General features: G+C 49.1%; 1 protein-coding gene, 1 long non-coding RNA gene and 1 pseudogene across 3 annotated transcripts; 1 reads left to right on the top strand and 2 right to left on the bottom strand.

Moving 5' to 3' along the window:
* Positions 1-8411: 8411 nt before the first annotated feature.
* LOC125512574 lies at positions 8412-10296 on the top strand (annotated as a pseudogene).
* Positions 10297-14369: 4073 nt separating this feature from the next.
* LOC125512573 lies at positions 14370-15043 on the bottom strand. The gene is made up of 2 exons (XR_007285432.1): positions 14600-15043; positions 14370-14504 (listed from the first exon to the last, which is right to left on the bottom strand). It is a non-coding gene; the product is annotated as an uncharacterized LOC125512573 (long non-coding RNA).
* A 2772-nt stretch (positions 15044-17815) lies between these two features.
* LOC125514717 (non-specific lipid transfer protein-like 1) lies at positions 17816-23747 on the bottom strand. 2 transcript variants are annotated; one of them, XM_048680063.1, is made up of 3 exons: positions 23319-23747; positions 19567-19584; positions 17816-18176 (listed from the first exon to the last, which is right to left on the bottom strand). In XM_048680063.1, the coding sequence occupies exons 1-3, from the start codon at positions 23668-23670 to the stop codon at positions 18037-18039; spliced, it is 510 nt and encodes a 169-aa protein (XP_048536020.1). In that variant the 5' UTR covers positions 23671-23747; the 3' UTR covers positions 17816-18036. The 2 variants fall into 2 exon arrangements, with proteins under 2 accessions (XP_048536020.1, XP_048536019.1); XM_048680062.1 differs by lacking the exon at positions 23319-23747 and adding an exon at positions 19816-20301.
* Positions 23748-25950: the final 2203 nt, after the last annotated feature.

Below are 25950 nucleotides of genomic sequence, written 5' to 3'. Positions count from 1 at the left end.
TGGGCGAAGATAGCTGGCTGGCTCGCAGCAACAACACATCAAGGAATCCGAGCACTTCGGATACTAAAGATGCCAACGGCAGACCACGTCGTAACAGACACAAGCGCCACAACAACGGCGATAACGCCGATGATACGGCAGTCAATGCCGGATTCAGAGGCTCTAGATCCGGTCAGTGGAAAAAGCCATTCAAAAGAAGTACTCCGGGCCCGTCCAGTTTTGATCGCATACTCGATCGCTCATGTCAAATCCATGGTACCCCCGATAAGCTAGCCAATCACACCAACAGAGAATGCTGGGTGTTCAAGCAGGCCGACAAGTTGAATGCCGAAAACAAGGACAAGGGGCTGCATAGTGATGACGAGGAGGAGCCCCGGCCGCCGAACACAGGAGCACAGAAGAGGTTCCCCCCACAAGTGAAGACGGTGAACATGATATACGCAACCCACATTCCCAAGAGGGAACGCAAGCGTGCATTAAGGGACGTCTATGCGATGGAGCCCGTCGCCCCAAAGTTCAACCCATGGTCCTCTTGTCTGATCACCTTTGATCGCAGGGACCACCCCACTAGTATCCGTCATGGCGGATCCGCCGCATTGGTCCTAGACCCCATCATCGGCAGATTTCACCTCACTCGAGTCCTTATGGACGACGGCAGTAGCCTGAACCTGCTCTATTAGGATACAATGCGCAAAATGGGTATAGATCCCTCGAGGATCAAACCCACCAAAACCACCTTTAAGGGCGTCATCCCAGGTGTAGAGGCCCGTTGCACGGGCTCAATCACACTGGAAGTGGTCTTCGGATCTCCGGACAACTTCCGAAGTGAGGAGTTAATCTTCGATATCGTCCTGTTCCGCAGTGGCTATCATGCACTGCTCGGGTGAACCGCATTTGCAAAATTCAATGCGGTACCACATTACGCATACCTTAAGCTCAAGATGCCAGGACCTAGGGGGGTCATAACAGTTAATGGAAACACAAAACGCTCGCTCCGCACAAAAGAGCACACTGCGGCCCTCGCAGCAGAAGCACAAAGCAGCCTTTTAAGGCAAACCGCCAATTCGGCGATACAGCCCCCAGACACCGTCAAGCGAGTCCGGATTAACCTGCAACAGGATCGCCTGGCACGTTCAGAGCTCGCCTAGAAATTCGGCCCCCGTCCTAGTCCTTGTCAAGCAACGAAATCCGTGCCGCGCGTACATAATTACGCACTGAAAATACCATGGGCATAGGCGGGGGAACGATCAGGGCACGTCCCGCAATGCGGCTTAACCGCCCTAGGGGTTGCATACCTTTATAATTTTTTCTCTTTCAGGACCTTACTCTCTGGAAGCCTTTTCCGGCAGTATGATTGCCGGACACATTACGGGAAGGAACAACCAAGGAGGCAAGAAGCTAAGATGTACAAGGGAACCCCCAGGTGGTCTCTAATAACAAACGATATACTTGCTTTTTACTACCCATACGCAGCTTGCCCTTGGATAGGACATGTCAAATAGTCCTATTCTTTTGCTTATTGCACTACTCGTACCAGTACGCTTCGACATATTATTTAAATAACAATGCATAGCATTAGTCTATTATTGCATTACCCATCCTTTTTTTTCTTATATGTTCATTTACGACAACTTGCACCCGTACATTCTGGTACGGTCAGTACGCCAGGGGCTTTCGTTTACCCCATAATACGGCGTGAGAAGTCCGAACACTTTTGACAGTGCAGCATCCCGAACTTATAGCATTATATGCATCAGCTCCGAATCATGTCTTGGGTCAATAGTTGGGTTCGCCCGGCTCCCATGTTTTGGTATCTTATGTTCCGCTATATCGGATAAGGTAGCATTGGGAGAACTACTGCGATTGTGTCCCGGTTCTTCCGGACAAGCACCTCAGTAGAGACAGCCGAAAACTGACTATCATGATAAGGCGAGAGATGGACGCTGTTCGAGAGGTCTCAAGTCCTTAAAGAATTTTTCCGCTTAGGGCGAGGAGTCGGTCTTGCCCGACTTAGGCGTATATAGCGCCCCAAATTCGGCCTTCCGAATACTAGGGGCTTCGCCAAAATTTAAAATTGTAGACTTCTATGGATAAGTGAGAGCGATAAAGCCTTATAGTCCGATTGCCTGGTTCGTTGTGTTGAACACCTCCCTCGAAGGACCCAAAATTGGGAAAAAGAGTGGTCAGGTTTATCCCAAACACCCCAGTACTAGTTACATGGGGGCAGAAGGCGACGACTGGCCAGCTCTCAGATTTTATAAACGGCCGCATAGAAGGTAATATTTTAAATTCAAAAAGCGTTGCATAGCGCAAATGAACTCGTTTCACATTACAGGATCACATGAGCATGTTCATTCAAAAATTACATCTCTAGCACATTCATCCGCCACAAGGCGGGAACCCTTCAGGACACTGTCATAATACATTTCGGGGCATCGATGCTCCTTGCCCTCCGGCAGCCCCTCCTTCACCAGCTTTACGGCGTCCAGCTTCGCCTAGTGCACCATCGCCCGGGCAAAAGCCCTGCGCACACCCTCGATGCAGACGGACCGCTTATGACTTCAAGCCGTGGGCACGCATCCACAAGCCGCCTCACCAGACCAAAGTAGCTGCTAGGCAGGGGATCGCCAGGCCACATCCGGACTATAAGACCCTTCATGGCCTGTTCGGCCGCCTTGTGAAGCTCGACCAGTTGCTTCAGCTGGTCGCTCAAGGGCATTGGGCGTTCGGTCCCAGTATACTGAGACCAGAACAACTTTCCCGTCGAGCTCCCCTCCTCAGCTCGGTAAAACTCCGCGGCATCCAGCACACTGTAGGGAAGATCTGCGAACGCTCCTGGAGAGCTCCGAACTCGAGTAAGTAAAAGGAAAGTTTCCTTCATATTCTTGCTTTGCATAATGAATGCCTTACCCACCGCTATCTTCTTCACCGCATCAATCTCCTGGAGGGCCTTGTGGGCTTCAGCCCTGGCGTTCTGTGCGCTTTCGAGCACCTTCGCAAGCTCGGACTCTCGCGTCTTAGAGTCAAGCTCCAAGGACTCGTGTTTTTTGGCGAGAGCCTCGAGCTCTTGCTGCACCTCGCCTACCTGGGCTTCTTGCTTTTCCCGCTCAATGCGCTCCTTGGCCGCTTTGTCTTCGGCCTCGGACAGCGCCTTCTTCAGGGTCGCCACCTCGGTCGTGGCCCCTGGCAAATTCATGATGATCCTATTATTTTACAACCAAATTTCTTTTAAATATATAGACAAGGTATTGCTTACCTTTGCTCTCCTCGAGCTGCTACTTGGTAAGGCCGAGCTCGTCCTCGGACCGCTCAAGGTCCTACTTCAGTGCAGCGACCTCCGCAGTACGTGCGGCAGCGGCCAGTAGTGAAGCCTGCATATGCACATAGACATATTCTGATTAGACTCCTGAGTCATTATTTGATCCTCTATTCGGCCTTTCTTCGCGAACACCAAACAGAGCATCAGGGGCTACTGTCTATGCGGTAATATTTTCCTATATTTTGATTGCTTACCTGAAAGCCTGTTAGGAGGCTGGCACAAGCTTCGGTTAGTCCGTTTTTGGCGGACTGAACTTTCTCGATCACCACACTCATGATAGTGTGTTGCTATTCGTTGATGGAAGCGCCACGAAGCGCTTTCAGCAAGTTTTCCGGTGCCTCTGGATGGACAGAGGCCACCGGCACGGGCGGCTTGCCCCCCTCAACGGGAGGTCGCCTGCCAGAGTCGGGAACCACGGAAGGTTCCAGCACAGTGTTCGGCTGGGGGCCGAACTTGGAGCCCGTGGGAGTCTTGCTCCCTTTGCGCCCAGGGTCCGGAAGGTCGCCTTGAGGCGCCCCCAGGACTACCTCCCCTCAGCTCTGTGCCTTTTGAGACAACACCTCGACGTTGTCCATAGGACAAGGGGTGGAGGCGGTCGGAAGTGAATTGCTATTCATATTCGACGAGTCCAAAGAACCGTCCGACAAAGATCCGTCGATACGGGATCGGGACGGACTGCATAACCATATTCGGCGTAAGGAGAAGCAGTGCAATAAAACATACCATGAATTACTATGGTATCTGGATACTTACGACTTCGCCAGGGGCTTGTCCCTGGGTAACCACTCGTCGTCGCTGTGGGCGGCCGTCGTGGAGCAGTCCGGAAGGAGGGTCCTTCCCTTCTTGGACCCTTCGGCCTCCCCGGTTGGGGCGGCCTTCCTTTTCTTGTCTCCCCCGGCTGAGGGGGGGGGACTTTCCTCTTCCTCCTCCTCGTTTTCGTGGGAGGAGTGCGCTTCGGAGTTATCAGACAATGAGTCCGATATAACCTTGCGCCGGAGACCCTTTCGGGTCCCCGTGGCCTTCTTCTTGGCCTTCTTCACCGGCACCTCGTAAGGCGCTGGAACCAGCATCTCCGTTAGGAGAGCATCTGCAGGATCTTCAGGCACGGGGGCTCGGCAATCGATCCGCTCCGTTGTCTCTACCCAGTCATGTTAATGGCATGGAAGCTTAGATCCCGCACATGATTAAACTGGGGCAAATAAATATCCTGTGAGATATCAAAACTTACCGGATTGGCATGGCGCTTTGCGCTGAGTCCGCGGTCCTCGGTAAGGGGAGGAGATACCTCAGCGCCCTTGAACAGCACCTTCCAGACGTCCTTGTGCATCGTATTGAAGAGCTCTCGCAGCGTCTGGTGCTTGGCCGGGTCGAACTCCCACAAATTGAATACCCGTCGTTGACATGGGAGAATCCGGTGAAAGAGCATGACCTGGACCACGTTGACGAGCTTGATTTTCTTGCTCATCATGTTCTTGATGCAGGTCTGGAGTCCGGTCAGCTCTACCGGGGAACCCCAGAACAGGCCCTTCTCTTTCCAGGAGGTGAGCCGCGTGGGGATTCCGGATCATAATTCGGGGGCCGCCACCCAGTTGGTGTCGCGCGGCTCGGTGATGTAGAACCACCCCGATTGCCACCCCTTTATGGTCTCCACATAGGAGCCTTCGAGCCAGGTGATCTTAGGCATTTTGCCCGCCATGGCGCCTCCGCACTCCGCTTGTTGGCCGACCACCACCTTCGGTTTAACATTGAAGGTCTTCCGCCACAGGCCGAAGTGGGGCCTGATGCGGAGGAAGGCCTCGCATACAACGATAAACGCCGAGATGTTGAGGATGAAATTGGGGGCCAGATCATGAAAATCCAGTCCGTAGTAGAACATGAGCCCGCGGACAAACGGGTGAAGGGGAAATCCCAGTCTGCGGACAAAGTGGGTAAGGAAAACTACCCTCTCATGGGGTGCGGGCGTAGGAATGATTTGCCCCGCATCTGGCAGCCGGTGCGCGATGTCCGCGGCCAGATATCCGGCTTCCCGTAGCTTTGCGATGTTCTCCTCCGTGATGGAGGAGACCATCCACTTGCCTCCCGCTCCGGACATGTTTGGAGGGGTTTGAGGAGAAAGACCCGAACTTGGGCGCTGGAGCTCGAGTGCGCGAGAATGGATAAGCAAGGAGGAAGAAGGCGTGGGTAAAAAGGGTGAGTCTTTGTCCCTTTATAAGGGCGGAAGAGGCGATGCGCCTCCCCACTTACCTGGTAAAATCGCTTATTCCCCGAGCGCCGTAATTGATGACGCGGTTGGGTTACCCACGTCCGTATTGATGAGAATCCCGTAATAAGGGGGACACGATCTCTGCTTCGACAAGACGTGTCAAGAAAACCGCCTCGCAATATGTGCAGTGCTGGTTGAGAAAAACGGTTCGAATAATGACCGGGCCATGCGTGATGTCATGTTGCTAAACGTGTCAGCAGATTAGATTTGTGGAAATATTATTCTCCCTGCGGTGGTATGTGGAACTAATTTTGCAGAGCCGGACACTATCCTTGTGTTCAAAATCTTCTATGGAGTATTCGGAGGAAGAACCCGCCTTGCAATACCGAAGACAAATCTGCGCGCCGGACTCATCGTCATTGAAGCCTGGTTCAGGGGCTACTGAGGGAGTCCTGGATTAGGGGGTCTCCGGACAGCCGGACTATATCCTTTGGCCGGTCTGTTGGACTATGAAGATACAAGATTGAAGACTTCGTCCCGTGTCCGGATGGGACTCTCCTTGGCGTGGAAAGCAAGCTTGGCAATACGGATATGTAGATCTCCTCCCTTGTAACCGACTCTGTGTAACCCTAGCCCCTCCGGTGTCTATATAAATCGGAGGGTTTAGTCCGTAGGACAACAACAATCATACCATAGGCTAGCTTCTAGGGTTTAGCCTCTACGATCTCGTGGTAGATCAACTCTTGTAATACTCATATCATCAAGATCAATCAAGCAGGACGTAGGGTATTACCTCCATCGAGGGCCCGAACCTGGGTAAACATCATGTCCCCTGCCTCCTGTTACCATCCGCCTTAGACGCACAGTTCGGGACCCCGTAACCCGAGATCCGCCGGTTTTGACACTGACAGGGACCAATGCCCATGAGGCCCCGGCCGACCCCCTGGGCTCACGAACTGGGACGTATGCCCCCCATGGGTCCCGGTTCGTAGCCGAACCGGGACTAATGGGCTGGCCAGGCCCGAACCAAAACCATGTTTTCTACTAGTGCTTCTCTATGTAACGGTTTTCAATCAGCTTACCTTATTAACCGGACAATTCTTAATCTCTATTGCTAAATAGCTACAATTCACTACCTACCTTTTATAGACATGCAAGCATGCCACACGAGCAAATGATGCATACAAGTCATAAATTACATGTTTTTTCATTACTCTATGCATGCAGGGATGCCATATAATTAACTCATGTGTGTTAGTTATAAATTATTATTTTCATTAGATTTTAGTGACAATATGTGTTTTTGGCAATTGTAGAATACCTATGCATTTCATCCTTCATACTCCCTCCGTCCCAAAATATACACACTTATTTTGAGACGGAAGGAGTATTTTTTTTGTTAGAAATTATATTTTGTTGGATTTTTTCTCTTTTTATATGTTTCATATTTTCACCTTTTAAAGCTACATTTGCCTTTCATTAGTTTTTAGATGTTTTTAAGAAACTATTTATGCATATTTTAACAAGAATCCAGCAACAACGAGCGGCGCATCATCTAGTTCTTTTTAATGCAAAGGCAGAGCTTACTCCTTTTTCTAAGGGCTCAAGTTTGATCTTAAAAAATTGTGAGGGGTGAGTGATGACTTGTGTTCTGATGGCGTCAATCCAGGTTGATAGGGTTTTAAGTAGGCACTGTTCCCAACTGAACTAAATTTGGATTTGCGACTGATAATGCGTCACACTATCGGTGAAAAATGTGCCCATGAGGTCTTTTTTCTCCAAAGAAAATAATATATACTTGTTACATCCATGCATCTAGCTGGTTTGCATGGACGACCTGCACTCATTTCTCAGTTACGTGACCAAGATGTCAAACGCAATAATTTGCTACTCTTGGGCCTCTTTTGGTTCGGAGGAATTTCATAGAAATTTAGAGGATAGGATTTTTATACGATTTTTTCCTTTAAAGCCCTTTGTTTCATAAGAATAGATTTCTATTTCTATATAGGATTGGTTCCTATCCTTCACATTTTATATGAAAATAAAAATGAGCCTAGACTCAATGAAAAAATTCCTTTGTTGTCAATCAAATGACATCTCGTTTTCTATTCCTATTTATAGGATTTAAGATACATGTCATCTCATTTCCAACAAAATTTCTATTCCTACAATAATTCTGTTTTATGAGCCAAAAGAAGCCTTGACCTGAACGATCGCACTGTGCATGCAGCCGCCGTCGTTCTGGACCCATTTCTTGTCTGTTGCACAGCACATGCAGCAGTTCATCTGAAGAAAACGTATTGCATTATGGTGAGAGAATTGTTGACTTCCTGTCTTTCGTTTTCCCATACCCCAGGAGAGGCCACACTGATGGCAATCGCATGCCAAGAGCCCAAGACTGGGTCAAGGAGATGTACAAACTTGATAACCATCGACTAAGCTTAGTTTCAAAGGAGCGTTCGCAAGCACGTAACCACTGTGGATGATTGAAGCAATGTCAAAGCCATACTTGTAGGTGTAGGTTCTCAAAAGAAAAGAAAAAAGCCATACATGTAGTAAGGAGTGTGTTCTTTAACTTGGTTTTCGGAACGCAACGGATCGCCTGACAGTTGACACTGCCGAGACGGAGAGCATTACTGACGATTTCAGCGCGCACGCGCACGTATAGCACATGGCCGGAGCAGGATCGCCGGGCGGCTGTTGCCCATGCGGCGCCGTTGCGCGCGTACCGACCTCATGCTGATCACACGCCCGGCCCGGCTGCTTCCCGTGGAAGAGGGAGTAGGACCATCAAGTCTCCATCCTCCAAGGCTCGAAGCAGCCATGCTGCAATAAACAAACAATATACTCATCCAGTCCAACTAACACGATCCTACAAGCTCCAAAACAAAGCAAGTGCCGGCCACGTACGAGAGTTCAGCCAGGAGGAAGCCATGGTTGCCATCGACCGATCTTGGTCAGCTCGAAGCGCACATACGGAGAGTGAGGAGTCGTCTGCGGAGGAGATGGGCTCGATGGGACCTGCCGCCGGGAAGCCGCACGCGGTGTGCCTGCCATACCCGGCGCAGGGGCACACCACATCACCCCGATGCTCAACGTGGCCAAGCTGCTCCACGCCCGGGGCTTCGACGTCACCTTCGTCAACACCGAGTACAACCACGCCCGCCTCGTCCGCTCCCGCGGCGCCGCCGCCGTGGCCGGCCTCCCGGGCTTCCGCTTCGCCACCATCCCGGACGGCCTGCCGCCATCCGGCGACGACGACGTCACGCAAGACATCCCCGCGCTCTGCAAGTCCACCACCGAGACCTGCCTCGGGCCGTTCCGCGACCTCCTCACCCGGCTCAACGACCCTGCCACGGGTAACCCGCCCGTCACCTGCGTCGTCTCTGACGTCGTCATGGGGTTCTCCATGGAGGCCGCCAACGAGCTCGGCCTCCCCTACGTCCAGCTCTGGACCGCCAGCGCCATCAGCTACCTCGGGTACCGCCACTACCGCCTCCTCATCGGCCGTGGCCTCGCCCCACTCAAAGGTACGTACGTACTGCTTTTTGTTTTGTTTCCCGTCAGTGCGCGCGTCAGCCATTTCTGCTCGGTGCGGCCATTGACAGCTGCTGATCGAAGCACTTATCTGAATATGTATGTCTTTACGCATGCATGCAGACGCCGAGCAGCTGACGAACGGATACCTTGACACGCCGGTGGAGGACGTGCCGGGGCTGAGGAGCATGAGGCTCGGGGACTTCCCGTCCTTCATACGCACCACGGACCCGGACGAGTACATGGTGCACTACGTCCTGCGGGAGACGGAGCGCACGGCCGGTGCGTCGGCCGTCATCCTCAACAGCTTCGACGACCTGGAGGGCGAGGCGGTGCAGGCCATGGAGGCGCTCGGCCTGCCCAAGGTCTACACGCTCGGCCCGCTCCCGCTGCTGGCGCACAAGGAGCCGCCCTCGCCGCGCTCCGCCATCAACCTCAGCCTCTGGAAGGAGCAGGACGAGTGCCTGCAGTGGCTGGACGGCAGGGAGCCCGGCTCCGTCGTCTACGTCAACTTCGGCAGCATCACCGTCATGACCAACGCGCAAATGGTGGAGTTCGCGTGGGGCCTGGCGCAGAGCGGGAAGCAGTTCATGTGGATCGTCCGCCGAGACCTGGTGAAGGGCGACGCCGCGGTGCTCCCCGAGGAGTTCCTGGCCGAGACGGCGGGGCGCGGGCTCATGGCGTCCTGGTGCCCGCAGCAGCAGGTGCTCGACCACCCCGCCGTGGGCGCCTTCCTGACGCACAGTGGCTGGAACTCGGCGCTGGAGAGCTTGTGCGGCGGCGTGCCGGTGATCAGCTGGCCGTTCTTCGCCGCCCAGCAGACCAACTGTAGGTACCAGTGCAACGAGTGGGGTGTCGGCATGGAGATCAACAGCAACGTCCGGCGCGACGCCGTCGCCCGACTTATCACGGAGATCATGGAAGGGGAGAAGGGGAAGAGCACGAGGAAGAGAGCGCAGGAGTGGAAGGAGAGCGCGGTCAAGGCGGCCATGCCCGGAGGCTCGTCTCACCGAAACTTCGACGAGCTGGTCCGCGACGTGCTCCTGCCCAAGAACTAGCTCTACATGGATCTTCACTGTAATTACAGAACGCTACTGAGAGCGGATTATCTACCATGCACGGTATATACCGCGCATGCATTATCTACCCCACCATGTCAGATGTATTTTTGAAAGCGTGTCTGACAAAGTCAGGTGAATAGTATTACCTACTCTATCTATCAGCTTATCTCTTTTCTCCTAGTCAATTAGTACTATATTTTAAGTTGACGATATTTGAAACCCACATAGATCATGAAGCTCAAGTTTGATTTATGATTTGTTTGCATATTTATAATCCTCGCGATGAGACCTTTTAAACAAGATCAGGCACGAAAATATTATAGTGAAATTTTAAACAAGACCGTGTTTAATAAAGTTTCGTCGTGTTTTAAAATTTGATTTTTAAAACTTGTCAAAATATATTCGAGAATGTTCTTGTTTAAAAGTCCTCGTCACGAGAAGTACAAATATGCAGATGCATCTTCTATTGAAATTTTGGTTTATAAGATAAAATGATTTCTAATTTGTAAACACGTGAAAAAACATATGGAAGTGAAGCAAGACATGAGATGGTGGACAAAGCATAGCTTTTATGCATTCTTTGATGGATAAAGCATAGTAATAAATGATTGATGTGACAAGACACAAGAGTAGTAGAATATAAGAGAATAGATGCAATTGAATAAACAACATGCGAATGAAAATAGAGCAGCTCAGACCTGCATGCATCCGGATCTCCAAGAAATGGATGGCTTAGCCATGCACGGGATATCCCGTGCATGGTAGAACATCATTTCTCCTACTACTGTATGTTATTTGCCTGTTAAGAAAGTTCGTTCCTTCCGAGAGTGATGATGGCCCTGAGTGGAGTAACAATACGGTGGGAGTACATTTTTCGTGTTCTACATGGTGGCAATTCTTTAATCCACATTTTTTGTGTCTTCATGTATGTAGTAAACATACGCTAACAAATTTAATCCACATTATTTTGCGACCATGTACGGATGCAAATTGCCATGCAACCTTTTTTTCATCAAGTTTCGGTAGCAAACCAGAGAACAAGTCTTCGTAAGTTTGCTATGTAGGATTTCCAAATTATTTTTCTAACATTCTACCCCGTTCCAGAGAAATTTTATACCCTTTTGTTATATCAGATTTTGCAATTTTATAATTTTTTTATCTATGTAATATGGATGGATGTCTGCCCGGACCCGACAAGATCTAAAGCCCGACCACACCTCTCATCTCACCACCCTTCTCCGAGCAGGAGTTGATAGCCACCAACATCGTGACAACACAGTCGACGCCACCATGTCCGAGGACAATCGCTCACACGCTACCATTCTTTAGATATTGCTTCATCACATAGCAACGCATGGGTATTTACCTGGTTAATAAGAGAGGACAGCTTTGTCTTCCATAAAAGTATCGTAATAAGCTTGTACGTCTATTATTATTGTATTTCGTGTATCTTCTAAAGTTGTTGTTAGGGAGGATAGCATCCCCCAAACGCCGATTGCTGCCCCCTCACAATCGGGTCTTAATCGGTCGCGCAAGGGACATTTTTATGTTAATCTTTGCAAGTGATTTCCAAAAGTCCAATAAAGTTGCTCAGCAATAAATCTGATGATAAACCTAAAATAACATGAGACAACTCATGGAAGTTCTATTCAGAACGTAAAAATGCTATCCAACCGACGAAATCAATGTAAATCATCAAGGAGTTGATAGCGGCACTAGATGTGCCAGAACCGGATGCACCAGTGCAGAACTGCGTGTGTGCACGATGGACTCCACCGAAAGCGGGAAGGACGAAGATCAATGCTGATAGGACCATTGCGATGCACAGTGGGCTAGCGACTACTGGAGTGGTGGCTTGGGATGATCAGGGATCAGTCCTTATGGGTAGGCTAACGAAGTATGAATCTATTAAGAGCCCGGTATTGATCGTGTCTTTCGCCTGTAGGGACGCTCTAGCTCTAGCCCTAGAGAAGGGTCTCTCGCGTGTTATCTTAGAAACAGACTGCCAAAATGTGTGCAATCAGTGGATCAAGGGAGATGCCAGATCAATAGTTGTCAAGTGTTCATGGAGATGAAAGGTGATCTCCATCGTTTACCGGGGTTAAGCTGCAATTTGTTAGTAGAGTAGCAAATTCGGTAGCTCATACTTATGCTAGGGAAGTGCTGTCTTTGGAAGCGATCTCTTTAAATCTTGATGTAACTCTTGTGTTTCTAATTTCCGCCCTTGTATGATTAAAGAGCCCTGAGGATGCATTCCAAAAAAATGATATCCAATCCAACATAACATAAGCCGAGTACATTCGGCTATGTGGTCCAGATACATTTTTTCCTCCAACACCCTTCATCAAACGTGCATGGACCAGTCCGGACGTTCGAGTTGTCACAAACACGAATCAAACCTAGGGAAGATTTGGAAGTCTGGACAATCTGTTTGGTCTATTTGGTCTATTGTCAGTTGGAGCACATGTCCTCACACGGAAGCGACTACAATAGAAAAGCATCTTGTGGTGCAAAAATAGAAAAACGAATCTGGGCCATAGGGTCCATTGCAGATGGTACAGATTTAAATGTAGGGATCCCAGGCCACTTAATGTGCGTTTTATGAAACCACCCCCCCCCCCCCCCTGCTAATAGTCAGATGTCAAATAGACTTTTGCAGTAACCACCTCCACCTTTAATGTCCAATCGTTTGGTTCTTAGTAAATAGTACTCCCTCCATTCCAAAATATAGTGCGCCCGCGCTTCCCGAGGTCCAATTTTGACCATAAATTTAACCAACGAGACCAACTGCGGCGGGAGAAAAAATTATATAATTGAAAACTTCTTTCGAATACGAATTCACTGATATAATTTTTGCCCCCGCCGCAATTGGTCTTGATAGTTAAATTTACGGTCAAAGTTGAAGCACGGAGATAGAGGAAGCACTACATTGTGGAATGGAGGGAGTATTGCATATCTTCACAACATTCATTCCTGATCCCTCCCTTTGCACATAGTATTGCATGTCAAAGATATTTGAGTAAACAACAAAATTAAGCCAGCCTCTACACAGAAAACTGGACCATCGCAGGCATTGATATGTGAGTACGTTTAAGCTGGACCATCTCAGGCACAAGAAATTGGGTATACATGTTAAAATGGACCACTCTAAGCACAAAGGCTTGACTGCATGTCAAACTGGACTATCCCCGCCACATCTTTTGAGTACATGTCAAACTGGAACTCCCAGGCAAAACACGAGAAGACATTCCTATCAGGTTATCAATAACATGACAGGATCAACAAGAATTCCTAGCGAAAGTTGCATCAGCTTTGGTACATGACGGGCAATGCTAAGTCTGAAGGACCATGCTAATCATCACACAACAAGGATTGCCATTAAGAACTATATCAACGTTGCTATCTTGATGGCACACAACAGTTGCTTCCAGATGCAGCACTTGTTCATCCAGCTTCTTGTCCTGGGAGAGGTCATATGTGACAAGTATGTTTCAGTTAGCGCAAGCCCATGTATGTGTCATACATTCAGACCTAAAACTTTTTAATTGTGAGCTGAGCAAATAAATATGCATCAACAATACCATCTGACGGTGTGTATGAAGATCAATTTGTCTTAGTGAAATCCAACATTGAGGACTAACAGCAAGAAATCAATTATCACGCGAGATCATATATACATGAATCCAGATTGATATATACAAGGACACTTCTTATTATTCTATGTTAAACTAGAGCAATTTCAGCTATGAATCTTATATACATGAATCCAGATTTTGATATGCTGATAAATGGACAATTTTATTTTATTTTTTGCCTAGCAGAATAAATTTACTTTCTTTCCAACTTTTCAAGCTATTGACTCTGTATACGGAAGATGCTGTATACGGAACTGGAAGTATTAATCTTTTTAGTGAATTGTGCTAAACTGCAAGACGCTGAAATTATCTGACCGGACTGAATCTTCTAATTTGATTCTCCATATTACTTATGAGTGAAACAAAACTTCCAAATTAGAGTACCAAAACTCCTAGAACAGTAGCAGAAGCACTTGATCGATTCTTGTACAAGCATGCACTAGGACTTGAGCCTGACTTGTACAAACTGAGGATTTTTTAAGCCTTAAAAAGATATGGAGTGCATTGCTATTTGTTAAAGAAACTGACACAAACAAACTGAGGAGTGGAATGTCACAAATTCTGTAAATCCATTATTCAAAATAGTACTAACAATGCATCCTTAACACGCTTCAGAATCAATGTAATCTCAATATTGACAGATTAACGAACTACAAACTAAAGGGCATGGCTCCAGCTCTGGACTGTGCATAGCGGCAAAGAAAATGGCTCCAAATTAGCATCAAAGATGGCTTCAGATTAGCATCAGCCTGCATCAAAGTAGTGATATAATCTGTCATTTACGGCAAAGAAAATGACAGTACATAGCAGCGGCATGGTGAGAAAGCAGGGGAGAGGTGGCCACCTTGCAGCTTGGGCGCAGACAGCACGAGCTCATTCTCGCCGTAGATGCGCCGGAGGCGGGCACAGGGAATGCCACGCAGTGCCTCCTAGGCGCCTACAGGAGCAGGGCCCCGGGGTTCACCGCCGTGACGGCGGCCAGGAGGAGTCAGGTGGCCTTGAGTAAGAGTAGCTGGGAAGGGGAAGGGAGGCGCTTGCCACCGGATCTAAAGCGCCGCCGCCGTCGGGAAGCAACAGGGGAGATGGAAGAGAGGGGGGGCTGTCGTTTGATGGCACATTCAGAAGCAAATAAGGTAGAAACGAGGGTCCTTTTTGCACAGAAGCATGCATTTGTGTGTACACATCCCACCAGTTGAATCTGTGCCATCCATCCTCAATTGAGTGGTCCAGCTTCGAGTTTTCTATTTTTGCACCACAAGGTGCTTTTCTATAGTAGTCGCTCCCTCCTCACACCCCATGTGTTTTCTTCTCTAGATTTGTCTGGCCTACTCTGAAGTCCGGATTTGATGCCTATTTGATGCATACAGTTGGATGATCGGCTTCACTGTAGCTGTCCACATGGACATGTGAGATGTTTGTCTTTATGTGCAACGATGAAGTTGTCCTAAGGGGTCACAAAAATATTTTCAGAAGTTTTGACTCCTTATGTAGTTATTTTTTTTCCATATAGGGTGTAGATACACTCAAGAACCAAACGTCATCGTCCTTGTCCTAAGATTCAAAACAAGGCATAAAACAGCGGTAGAACACCATAGCAAAGACCCCACAGAGTTCTGTTTCAATACTCTGCCCGCGGTAGTGAAATACACTTTGGAACCTGGTTGTATATACACTCTATATGGGAAATTTTCTAACATAATTAAACAAAATGTCAAAATAGTTTAGAAGCTTTTTTCAGAATAAATTGACTTTCTTTTTTACTAGTATATAAATTTTCATGAAAAAACCGAACATTGACTTCAGGGCAAAAAGATAAAATTTATTTGCTATTATAGGTCACTGTTCACATTATTTTAGCCAAAAAAAATTAAAAGAAGTCAAAGGGGGATTTACTTTTTGTGAAATTGTTCTCACAAGTAGATTGGAAGGTCAAGTATATTTCAAAATATCTTCAGAATTTTTTGACTTTTTGTTGAATCACTAAAAAAAATCCATATAGGACGCATCCACCTGCGGAACAGGCAAATTAAATGATGATGCATAGTGGAGACATCAGAGTATACACTCGATGAAGTTGGAGTCACGATTCCTGCAGCGTCTGGACTTGTGTCTAGCCATGCGTAGCCTATTACCGTTTATGCGCCCTTGCCATTGCCCTTCCCAGCTAACACCACCTCCAGACCAGTGAAGACAGCATACGCTTTGTCCACAAATACCAGCTCAGTATCGATGCTGGGTATCTGAGTTTCAAGGAACCTGATGAGGCAAAACCTTCCAGAACCCAGGCTGACCATTTTGGCCGCTATGATGCCACTATGATGCCACTCCTCCGGCAGGTAATTGTCCGCCCAAATCAGGCCCGGCTCCGGCCGCTGCCCTGCGAGGACGGGTGAGAGATCGGCCGCGCAAGGCAAGTGGTAGTCCTGGTCGGAGACGCCAAACCAGAGGTTGAGCTCGGGGACATACTCGGCGGTGCCAAAGAAGGGCAGCACCCAGTCACCGGCAAAGCTCCAGGAGCGGCTCACCGTGTCGAAGCAGTAGGTGCCAAAGTGATCCGCAGAGATGCAGATGACGTTGCCCACCACCGCGACAGAGCCGAGGTACACGTCTTCTTGTAGGGACGGCAGCGGGAGCTCCTCACACTGCCAGGTCCGGCAGGGATGGTACTCGTTGTAGTGCTGGCCGGAGACAAGGGCCTCGAACTGGAAGCTCTTGCCAGGACGGAGCAGCCTCTCGATCACGTAGAGGCCGCCTTCGCCGCCTCCGGGGCGTGGAACGGAGACGGCCAAGGGCTCATCCTTGGGGGCGTGGAGGCCGGGCATGGTCACGAGGCAGTCCGAGTCGGCGTCGTAGGTGAAGACGTGCCCCTTGCGGTCCGCGAACACGATGCTGCGCTCCGAGAGAGCGAACGCGTCCATTCTGAGCTCGTCGGATTTTGGCTTTGGGTATGGCGCCGGCCGCATGTTGAAGAGTCGCGCCGGCAACCGGATCGGCCCGATCTCTGAGGCTTGCTGCTTCTTGACCCTGCCGCAGGCCTTTTTCAGGGATGAAGATGATGCAGAGTCTCTTTGTATCCGCGGCAGAACTCGCCCGTGCAGAGCTACTTCTGCCGGTGTGGTGTAGAAGAACTGGTTGCGGGAGAGATCGAAGCGGCGCAGCGAATACATGCAGCCCGGGCGGTTCGCCGCGAACAGATTCAGAAACCGCCGGACGCCCATGGCTCCTGGTTGAATCACCTTGTGTCCTTGTCCCCGTCGCTGATGGATACGGGTTGCCTGCCGGGCGAAGATGGAGGAGCAAGATCCACGGGCGGCGGAGTTGTACTACAGATAGCACCAGGGCAAGGGCAGGGCGAGATTGGGGATGGGATCGGGCGGTGCTGTATGTCGCTTCACGCGACCAGCACGCTAGGCATCGCTAGGTGAGACAGTCACGCGCTCCTGGGCTGGGCTGGGCCGGACCATTGGCACGTCCGATAGCTAGCACGGCTTTCTTTTTTTTCTTCTTTTGTTTGTTTTTCAACTTTTATTTTAATTCATTAGTTTTACACATATAAAACAATTACAAAAAAAATATAAATTTTTTATGTCGCGTTTCCCCCTTTTAAAATGATAAATGTTTATTTATGTAATGAAACATGTAAATGGATTTGAAAAATGTTTGTCAATTTAATAATGTTCATGAATCAGCAAATGTTCAAAACCTCAAAAAATGTTCGTGAGTTTCATAATTCTCATCAATTCCAAAATTAAGTATTTTAAAAAATTCATGAATTCAAAAAATATTTTCGAATTCAAAAAATCATCATGAACTTCGGGAAAAAAATCCAGTTAAAATGTTCATGAATTGTAAAAATTATTCTTGAATTCGAAAAAATATTCTGAATCGGAAAAAAAACATAAATTCAAATATGTTTGTGAGTTTGAATTTTTTGTCAATTCAAAAATATGTTCACGAAATTAAAAAAAGTTAATGAACTAAAAAATGTTCATGAATTCAAAAAAGTTCATGAAAACATGTTCATAACCCAAAAAAAAGTTCGTAGGAGATCATCTGCACATTCCAAAGTCAACAAAGTGTCATAACTAGCAACGAGTTCTCAATATTCAGTCCAAGGTACATGGCAATTTACTACTCAAAATTGAGTCGACGGTACATGATAATAACAGTAACTCAGAGCCCATCCCGATAAATAGAGTAAACTCAGATTACAACACTGCGCAACACAGAGTCACAAGGTCTGTGCAACAGAACACGTTAGAGAGGCGGAGATGTCGGCCCTCAGAGGTAATAGAAGGCGAGCAGCAAAGTCGCCACGGTTGCTAGGATAATGGTTGCGGCGCCGCCGGGAGACCTCGCCGCCGCATTCGCCTTCGGTGGTGAAGCGGTTGCGCCGCCACTAGATGCTGAAGGCGCCGGTGCTGCAGTGACGAAAGAAGAGACTTTATAAGGGCATACCATATAAAACAGCTATACAATGTAAAAATTGTCTCGAGACACGTTTGATTGTAGCGTTCACATGCATGCATGCTCCGTAATTTGCAGTTTGGACAAGTATCATTATTGTTGTAGCTACCTGACTAGTAGCTGTAAGGCTGGTCGTAATGGTGGTATCATAGCTAGTATCATGCATGCCAACTAGACAATTTTGATAAAATGACATAGTATGAAATGAAGAAAGAGAGGGTGTAATATCATATCATGATACCGTATTATAATAAATGATATGCTACTTTCTGTCATGCATGCCAATAAATAAAGTACTACATAATACTAATATATGATACTATACATTAAAGAGGTAGTATCATACACACTAGTATCATATGCATGATACTAATATATGATACTCTCCATTACAACCAGCCTAAACCACGCAATTGTCAGCTTGCCCGCTCTTGAATGAAACCGCGGAAGGAGACACCACGTAGGCAACTAGCAGGAAATGTATTGGTGGCCTGATGGGGCATTCCTCGGATGCTAGTGGACTAGTGGACGGATTAGTGGCAACATGTGCATCCCAATCTGGTCCCACGAACAGCAATGGAGTATACCTACCAGAAACAAACGATTTCTTTGTACACCAAAATCAAAATACGGTACAGGAGGGGGGCCTTGTTTTAATGCATTTGTGCTTCCGAAAAACGGCTAAGAAATGAACCGCTCGATGCACATATACAAGGCCAGGAGCATGGGTTTTGTCTATCACAGCATGTGACTCGCTCGTCCAAATTCTTTTAGCTACTTGTACTTTTTCCAAGATTTTTTTTTTATTTTAGCCTATATGCTCTTGTCTGTATCTTTTGACTGCCCAGACCCCAGGCTCAGAGCGCACATGCAATGGCTCGCAAGGATACAAGCCAACGGAAAAGCTCAGAAAAAAATCAAAAAATAATATACAGCTGTGTTCACGGACGACGAACACTGCGGCGGCCCCATTTTTATGCCGTTCTTGTGAACCAAATGGAGAGTATTTTTATAAAATAACGATGTTCCTTTCTTGATTTTGTGGATCAAGTTTTAGTGGAAACGCAAGGGTTAGAGTCAATTTTTAGTAGAAAGACAAGTAACAAAGATATTCTCAGTTAAATTTCATATATGTAACTAAAGAAGCTTCTGTTTGTTCAGACTCTCAAATTAAGCGCACAAATACGATGTGTGAGTTCATCGTCATCATTTTACCGAGCATATGCAGTACTGAGACAGATGCAAATCATGGTACGAAAGAGAACAAGACAACAGAAATAAGAAACGTGCATGCATCAAAGAATGAAATACAAAGACGATGATGTGTAGAGAAGAATGTGTTACCTTCAGCAGGCGCCGCAGCTGCAAGCAAACAAGAGGTGAAGAAGGTCAGAACCCAGCCAAAAATTTCCAACACAAATCGAGATCTTTCATAGTAATAAATCTCACATATGAACCGAAGAAATGACACAAACTTCCTACTAGTAAAACAAGAAGGTCTAGTTCCTTGGTGTAAAAAAAAATGGGAGCGGATTCTAGCCAGACCCAGGACAAGAAGGTCCTGGAAAAGGTGAGGAAAGGCACGGTGCTCACCGTGGCACTTGCTCAAGACGGAGGCGGACTGGCCGCAGGCGGTGGGGAGGGCGAGCACCCGTGTCATGTTGATCGGTATCGGAGTTGTCTTGGCGTCCAGGGCAGCGCAGAGGCACTTCACGGTGGCGGGGGTGCCGACGGCGGTCTTCACCTCCGTGCAGCAGGCCTTGGGAGGCCGAGCCGACTTGCTGCCGGGCATCACATAGTCGAGGCAGTCCGCGAGGCCAATCAACGCCTCCGTGCAGTCCGGCGCCGGCGCGGGCGCCGGCGACGGGTTAGCCGCCCCCGCGGCGTCGGCGAGCGCGAGGAGGACGAGGATGCACGCTGCGGTGGCGGCGCCGCCGGCGAGAGCCATGGCTGCTCTGGTTGGTGTGGTGCGGTGTGCACTCGAGCGTGAGAGGAGTGGGTTCGAGCGTGTGGCGATGGAGCGGGGAGGCTTGGGATGCGGGGAGGGGAAAGAGGTTCGTTGGACGGAGTTGAGGAGGGGTGTAGGGGTCATTTTTTAAGTGGCGGATGGGCTACGGCGACCGTGGGCCCCAACCGTTTGATTTTTCTTTTTTGTTGGACCGTTTGATTATCTTTTGTGGTATGAATGTGGGACTAATAACCCTAGCCGCCGACGACTTGGGTTCGTGACTTTTGCTGGTCCTCCTGGTCTTCAGTCGTCTTTTCGGCCTTCTAGAGGTTGGGAAACTACAGATCAACGCTTAGAGTTTAGTTTTTTCTTTAATCTATGTTTGATTTTTATGTCCTTGACGGTAAAGGTTTTTTTTTTCTAGAATTGGCTAAATTTCAATGATAGAGGCGGTGTCGTACAAAATATAAGCTCCATGGCTCTATCCCCGTCCGGGTGTGGCTGTCGTGGCCGACGCGACTTACACCAGCGAGCCTCGTTTTTGCTCCCACATATCGACGGTCTCATTCTCGTGGAATGTCACCCGCTGCTTCAAATTATCTTGACGATGGTGGCGACGATAATATTGTCAAGCATGCTCTTGTCATTGAGTGTGTTGATTTGTTCTTTTGTGCTCTCGATCTTCTTCCTCGACAATATGACGATGAAGTAGCAGTTCGACAACCTATCTTGCAAGGGGGGGGGGGTCCTCGCCACAGTGTGTTCAACAATTTTAGGTTGTCACCTATTCGGGGTGAGCACCTTATGCGGCTCTTTGAAACCTGTGAGAATAGTCAAAGCTTGTGCATGTTTGGTCTGGTGTAGTTTCTTCATTGGATGGACGGAGAAAAGTCGACATGCAAGAGATGGATCTAGGGTCAATGACCACATAAGACTTTGATGTGACTTTTTGTTTTATCTTGGTCCTTTGTTGACTCGTTTTTGTTTGATTTCATGTACTTTGTCAAATTTATTAATAAAGTCGACCTGTTTACTAAATAAGTTGTCGCATGTGGATTGGTTCCGTATTCAATGTAGGCCCCGATTCCAGCCTCAAATATTCAGACCAGACGGTCCAACAGTTTTAGCCTCTAACGCGGGACCCTTACTTTGAGTCAGACGTATCCGGACCAAAATCTCTCAAGTCGACTGCAAATTGAGAGATGGAGTAAGATTTTTAGACATATGATACGTTGGACTCCCAACACCTGAATCAAAACTCCATACCACACGGTTTTCACACTCTCCCACAGTCTTCCCGTTCCTGACCCTCTTCCCCCTCCACCGCCACCAAATCTAGCTCTAATGTCGCCGCCCCTGCTGCGACTTCGTCCCAGCCGTCCGCCATTGTAATGGACCTCTCTGGTCCGACGAACCATCAACATCTTCGAGGCCCCGGCATCGCCATCGTGCAGGTACACCGACTCCACGCTGAACACGGTCTTCGTCACGAGGGAGAAGGTGGGGCGGTCCGAGCGTGCTCCACACCACACTGTCGTGCCGATGCCACATGGATATGCGTTGCCCTGGCCCACCCAGTATGCATTGCCCTACTATTTTGCGTCCACCCAGTATGGGTCGGCAGCCATGCAGCAGTCTGGAGTTTCAACCTACTCCGGCAGGCCTTGACCGTTCACCGATGACCTCACCAGTTATTGCAACTTCACCGAGTCGTCGCAACCCATCTAGTCACGGATACCATTAGAGAAGCCCTCATCTACGGGTGCCTGGACAGTATTCATTAGGACCACCCACCCAATCTCAATGATGACCGAACATGTGATGATGAATATCATCAACGTAGATCGAGAATTCCGAAGAGTGGAAGATCAATACTCGCAAGTGCAGGATGTGCAGACAAAGAAAAGGAGAGGAGCCTCCTACTTGACGAAAGAGGACGAATTGTTGTGCTTGGCTTGGTTGGGCACATGTATTGACCCGTTTGTCGGTGCAGAGAGAGGGGGGGGGGGGCATTTTGGGGGAGGGTGCATGCATTCTTTCATGAGAACAAACTCTACCTGTTGTATAATACTAAAATTATTCTTGATCGGAATGCGAGCTCGCTCAACCATCGATGGTACGCCATTTAAGAATCCACTAACAAGCTTTGTGGTGCATATACACAGATACAAAATTGGGCATCAAGCATCATAGGACTTGATGCGCACTTTTGGTTCATTTTGGCCTATGTTTTGTGGTGCAGGGGATTGTGTTTGCTCTATGTTATAACATGTTGATCATGCAATTGTTTTGCTTCGCTAGCCCACACAACAGCGATCAAACAAGACATGAAGGTTAAATCCAACCAAAAAGGTCTAAGAGCATCTACAACCAGACCCTCCACTTCACACCCCCACTCCCCCCAACACACACACACACACACACACACACACACAAACACAAACACAAACACACACACACACACATTTTTCCCTAAATGTCCGGGTTGTCCGATACCCCTCAAATTCAGTCCATATGTGGGGTGGATATGGGGACGCTCGAACGCGTCCAGCATGTCGGACCCGACAGGTCAGGTTCATCTCATATCTCTCCAAATCATCCCTTGCCTTTGCCCAACCTGCCTTCTTTTGTCTCTTCCATGCCACCCCTTCCCTTGCTCAGCCGCCGCCGTCACCCTAGCTTCGTCGCTGTCCCCAACCCACAACACCACCACCATCAGACTCAAACCATGCACAGTTGTCCTTGCCGCCTCGGACATGGTCGCCGCCCTAGATTTTAATTGTGTGCTATAATCATTGTTACATGTATCCGTATCATGAAATGATCGACGTGCATGTGGCTACATGGATTTGAGATTTTGCAAGTGAAGGATGTGGTTGCAGGGAGGACATACATGGGTTGGTTGGCCCCTATTCGTGGATGTGTCCGCGGACATAGAGGGGTCAGATTTGTGCATTGCTGTTGCAAATGCTCTAACACGAATTGAGATCTTTCATCGTAAATCCCACAGGAATCAAATCAACGATAAACTTCCTAGTAAAACAACACGATTTAGCTCTAGTTTCTTGATGTAAAAAAGGGAAGCAGATTCTAGCCAGAGTCAGGGCAAGAAGATTATGAAAGAAGTGAGAAAAGGCACGGTGCTCACCATGGCACCTGTTCAAGACGGAGGCGGGTGTGCCGCAGGCGTCGGGGAGAGCGTACACCCGTGTCCTGTTGATCGGTAACTGCGTCAGCTTCGAGAACATGGCGGCGCAGACGCAGTCGACGACGGCGGGGCTGCCGACGGAGGTCTTCACCTCCCCGCAGCAGGTCTTGGAAGGCTGGCTCGACTTGCTGCCGGGCGATACAAAGTCGAGGCAGTCTGCGAGGCCAGCCAACAATGCCGAGCAGTCCACCGGCGGCGGCGCCGAGCCCGAGAAGGTTGCCCCCGCGGCGCCGGCGAGTGCGAGGAGGACGAGGATGCACGCTGCGGTGGTGGCGCCGCCGGTGAGAGCCATGGGGTGTGGTGTGCGCTTGGGTGCGAGTGGAGTGGATTCGAGTCTGTGGCGGTGGAGCTGGGAGGCGAACCAGGTATGGTGGACAGAATTAAAGGTGGCGTGGAGTCATTTTTTAAGCGAGATCCTCGGACGTATACGGCGCGAGGACGACAGAAACGCGCAGTCGACGCGCAGTGGAATTGACCCGCTGAAGTGGACGCGAGGTCGACGGAGGGAGGTCGACGGAGCAGTGGAATTGATTGAACTGCTATCATCTGATTTGTTTTGAACTTGATCAAGCTTTCACTTCGCCACTCTGCTCGTCAATCTCGTGTGTAAGTCTCTGTCTCTCTCTTGTCTCTTCGGATTTGCTTTGATGTCATTGAAATTGATCAAACTGACGTCATCAGATTTGAACCAGATTAAGTTTGCCCTCCTCTCATGGAAAAAGCGGCTGGCTGAATTTGTAATCCTTTGTATTACCTATGGAAAAGGAGACTAAGGGCATCTCCAATGCCGACTCTCAAACTGTTCGTAATCGTTCATATCACGCGGTCCGGACGTATTTTGCCATCTAGCGCGGTCCTGTATTGCTCTGTTCGACTGTACGGACTCGCAAACCATGCCCGCTTCCGAATATCCTAGCCCACCTAAAAAAACATTCGGCCTCTCCCACCATTTCCATCCAACCCATGCTTCGCTTTTCTTTCCCGCATTCATGGCAGCCCAGAGCACGTACCAACCGACATTGAAGTTGTGCGACATGACCGGTTGGGAGGGCAGCGCTAACGATGCAACCTCTCGGGTGTCACTGCTTCAATGTGGGTGTCGCGCCTCAAGAAACCAACTCGGCGCGTTGCGCCACATTGAAGCGGGTTGGCCGTCCGTTCGCATGGCCTCGCCGCGGCTAAATGAACCGTGTTCCGACAATGCACATCCACACCTTCTCCTCTCTGAGCCCCTCCTCCTCCCCAAGCCTCACCAACTCTAGCGATGTTGAAATATTGGTTCTCCGCGCCAGCAGAAGTAGTCGATCTTCGTCAAGCTCATGGCGTCGCCGCCCGCGGTTTCGGGGGCCCTCGGCCTCCACGACGACCGGCTCCTCTGGAAAAAAGGAGATTGCCATCTCCTCCGGCAATGAGGAGGACCAGGCGCTGCTGCAGTGTCAATCGCGCCTCCTTGCTTTGACGGAAGCATTACTGGGCGATCGCTCCAGGAGTGTGACCCATCACCGCCCTTGCCGCCGCGTTCCAACAAGGAGGAACCGTCATCCCCGCCGCGCTATTGCATCTCCACTCTACCGCTCTATCACGTTTCCACTCCGCCGCGTGAAGGAGGAGACGACGTCCCCCTACGCAACCACGGTAACGTTCAGATCAGATGTCGCATCAAGGAGGACCTGACGTCCCCGGCATGCAACCGCGGCGTCCAAATTGAGTGCCGCGTGAAGGACGAACCCGCGTCGCCACCGTCGGACAACCGATATTGTATTTGGTTTGAAATATGTAAACTAGGGTCAAATTTCCATATGTTTGCAAAAACACAGCAGGCCGGCCGCGAGGACGAAAATGCGTCCGCGTGTTGGGCACATGACCACTGCAAATGCAAAAGGGGGCGGACGATGAGCAGCCAGTCGACCCAAAAGTACAAAAGGCGGACAAAACGCGCGTCCGTTTGTGTCAGTGTGTTGGAGTTGCTCTAAAATCCATACAAACCATGCAACGTCGATCAACACATACATACATAGGCCAACAGAGGACAACATTAATATTAAACTAAGACTAGACAGTTCGATGGCGTAAGACAACACTAAACTAAGCTAGGAGTAGATAGGGAAATTTCATTGACGGCTGCCCTTGCCCTTGAACTTGTCGTCGTTATCGCGAAAATAGAGTTTGGAGAGTATGTAGGGGTCGAGGCGGATCCGTTTGCCGCATGAGTTGGATGTGTCGAAGGAGGCATGGGACATGTTCTCGTCTGACTTTGCGGGCATGCCGACTAAGGCATAGATGGCCCAGGCTTTCTCCTCCGTGAGGTCAGGGGCGACCCTGGTTTGCTCCTTCACGAGGATTCAAGCACAGGCATCCTCCTTTGCTTTCTTCTCCGCGTTGAAGCGCGACGCTGCAATACCCTCTGCATTAACTTGGTGTTGATTCGGCGGCGGCACACATCTGACTCCTTAGAGCATCTACAGGCGGACTCTTCAAATTGATCAGGCGGACGCAGGACCACTGACCGAACAGGAGAGAGAAGCAAAAAAGTTTATCTAACCAGACCCCTCAAAGCCTCCTTAAATGTCCG

Source organism: Triticum urartu, chromosome 6, assembly GCF_003073215.2.
Source record: "Triticum urartu cultivar G1812 chromosome 6, Tu2.1, whole genome shotgun sequence".
Taxonomy (NCBI): Eukaryota; Viridiplantae; Streptophyta; class Magnoliopsida; order Poales; family Poaceae; genus Triticum; species Triticum urartu.
This window is presented reverse-complemented; position numbering and strand designations above follow the sequence as displayed.

Excerpts from the sequence above, each read along its gene's own strand:
- LOC125514717 (XM_048680062.1), bottom strand. The coding sequence starts at position 20,170 with ATGGCTCTCGCCGGCGGCGCCGCCACCGCAGCGTGCATCCTCGTCCTC.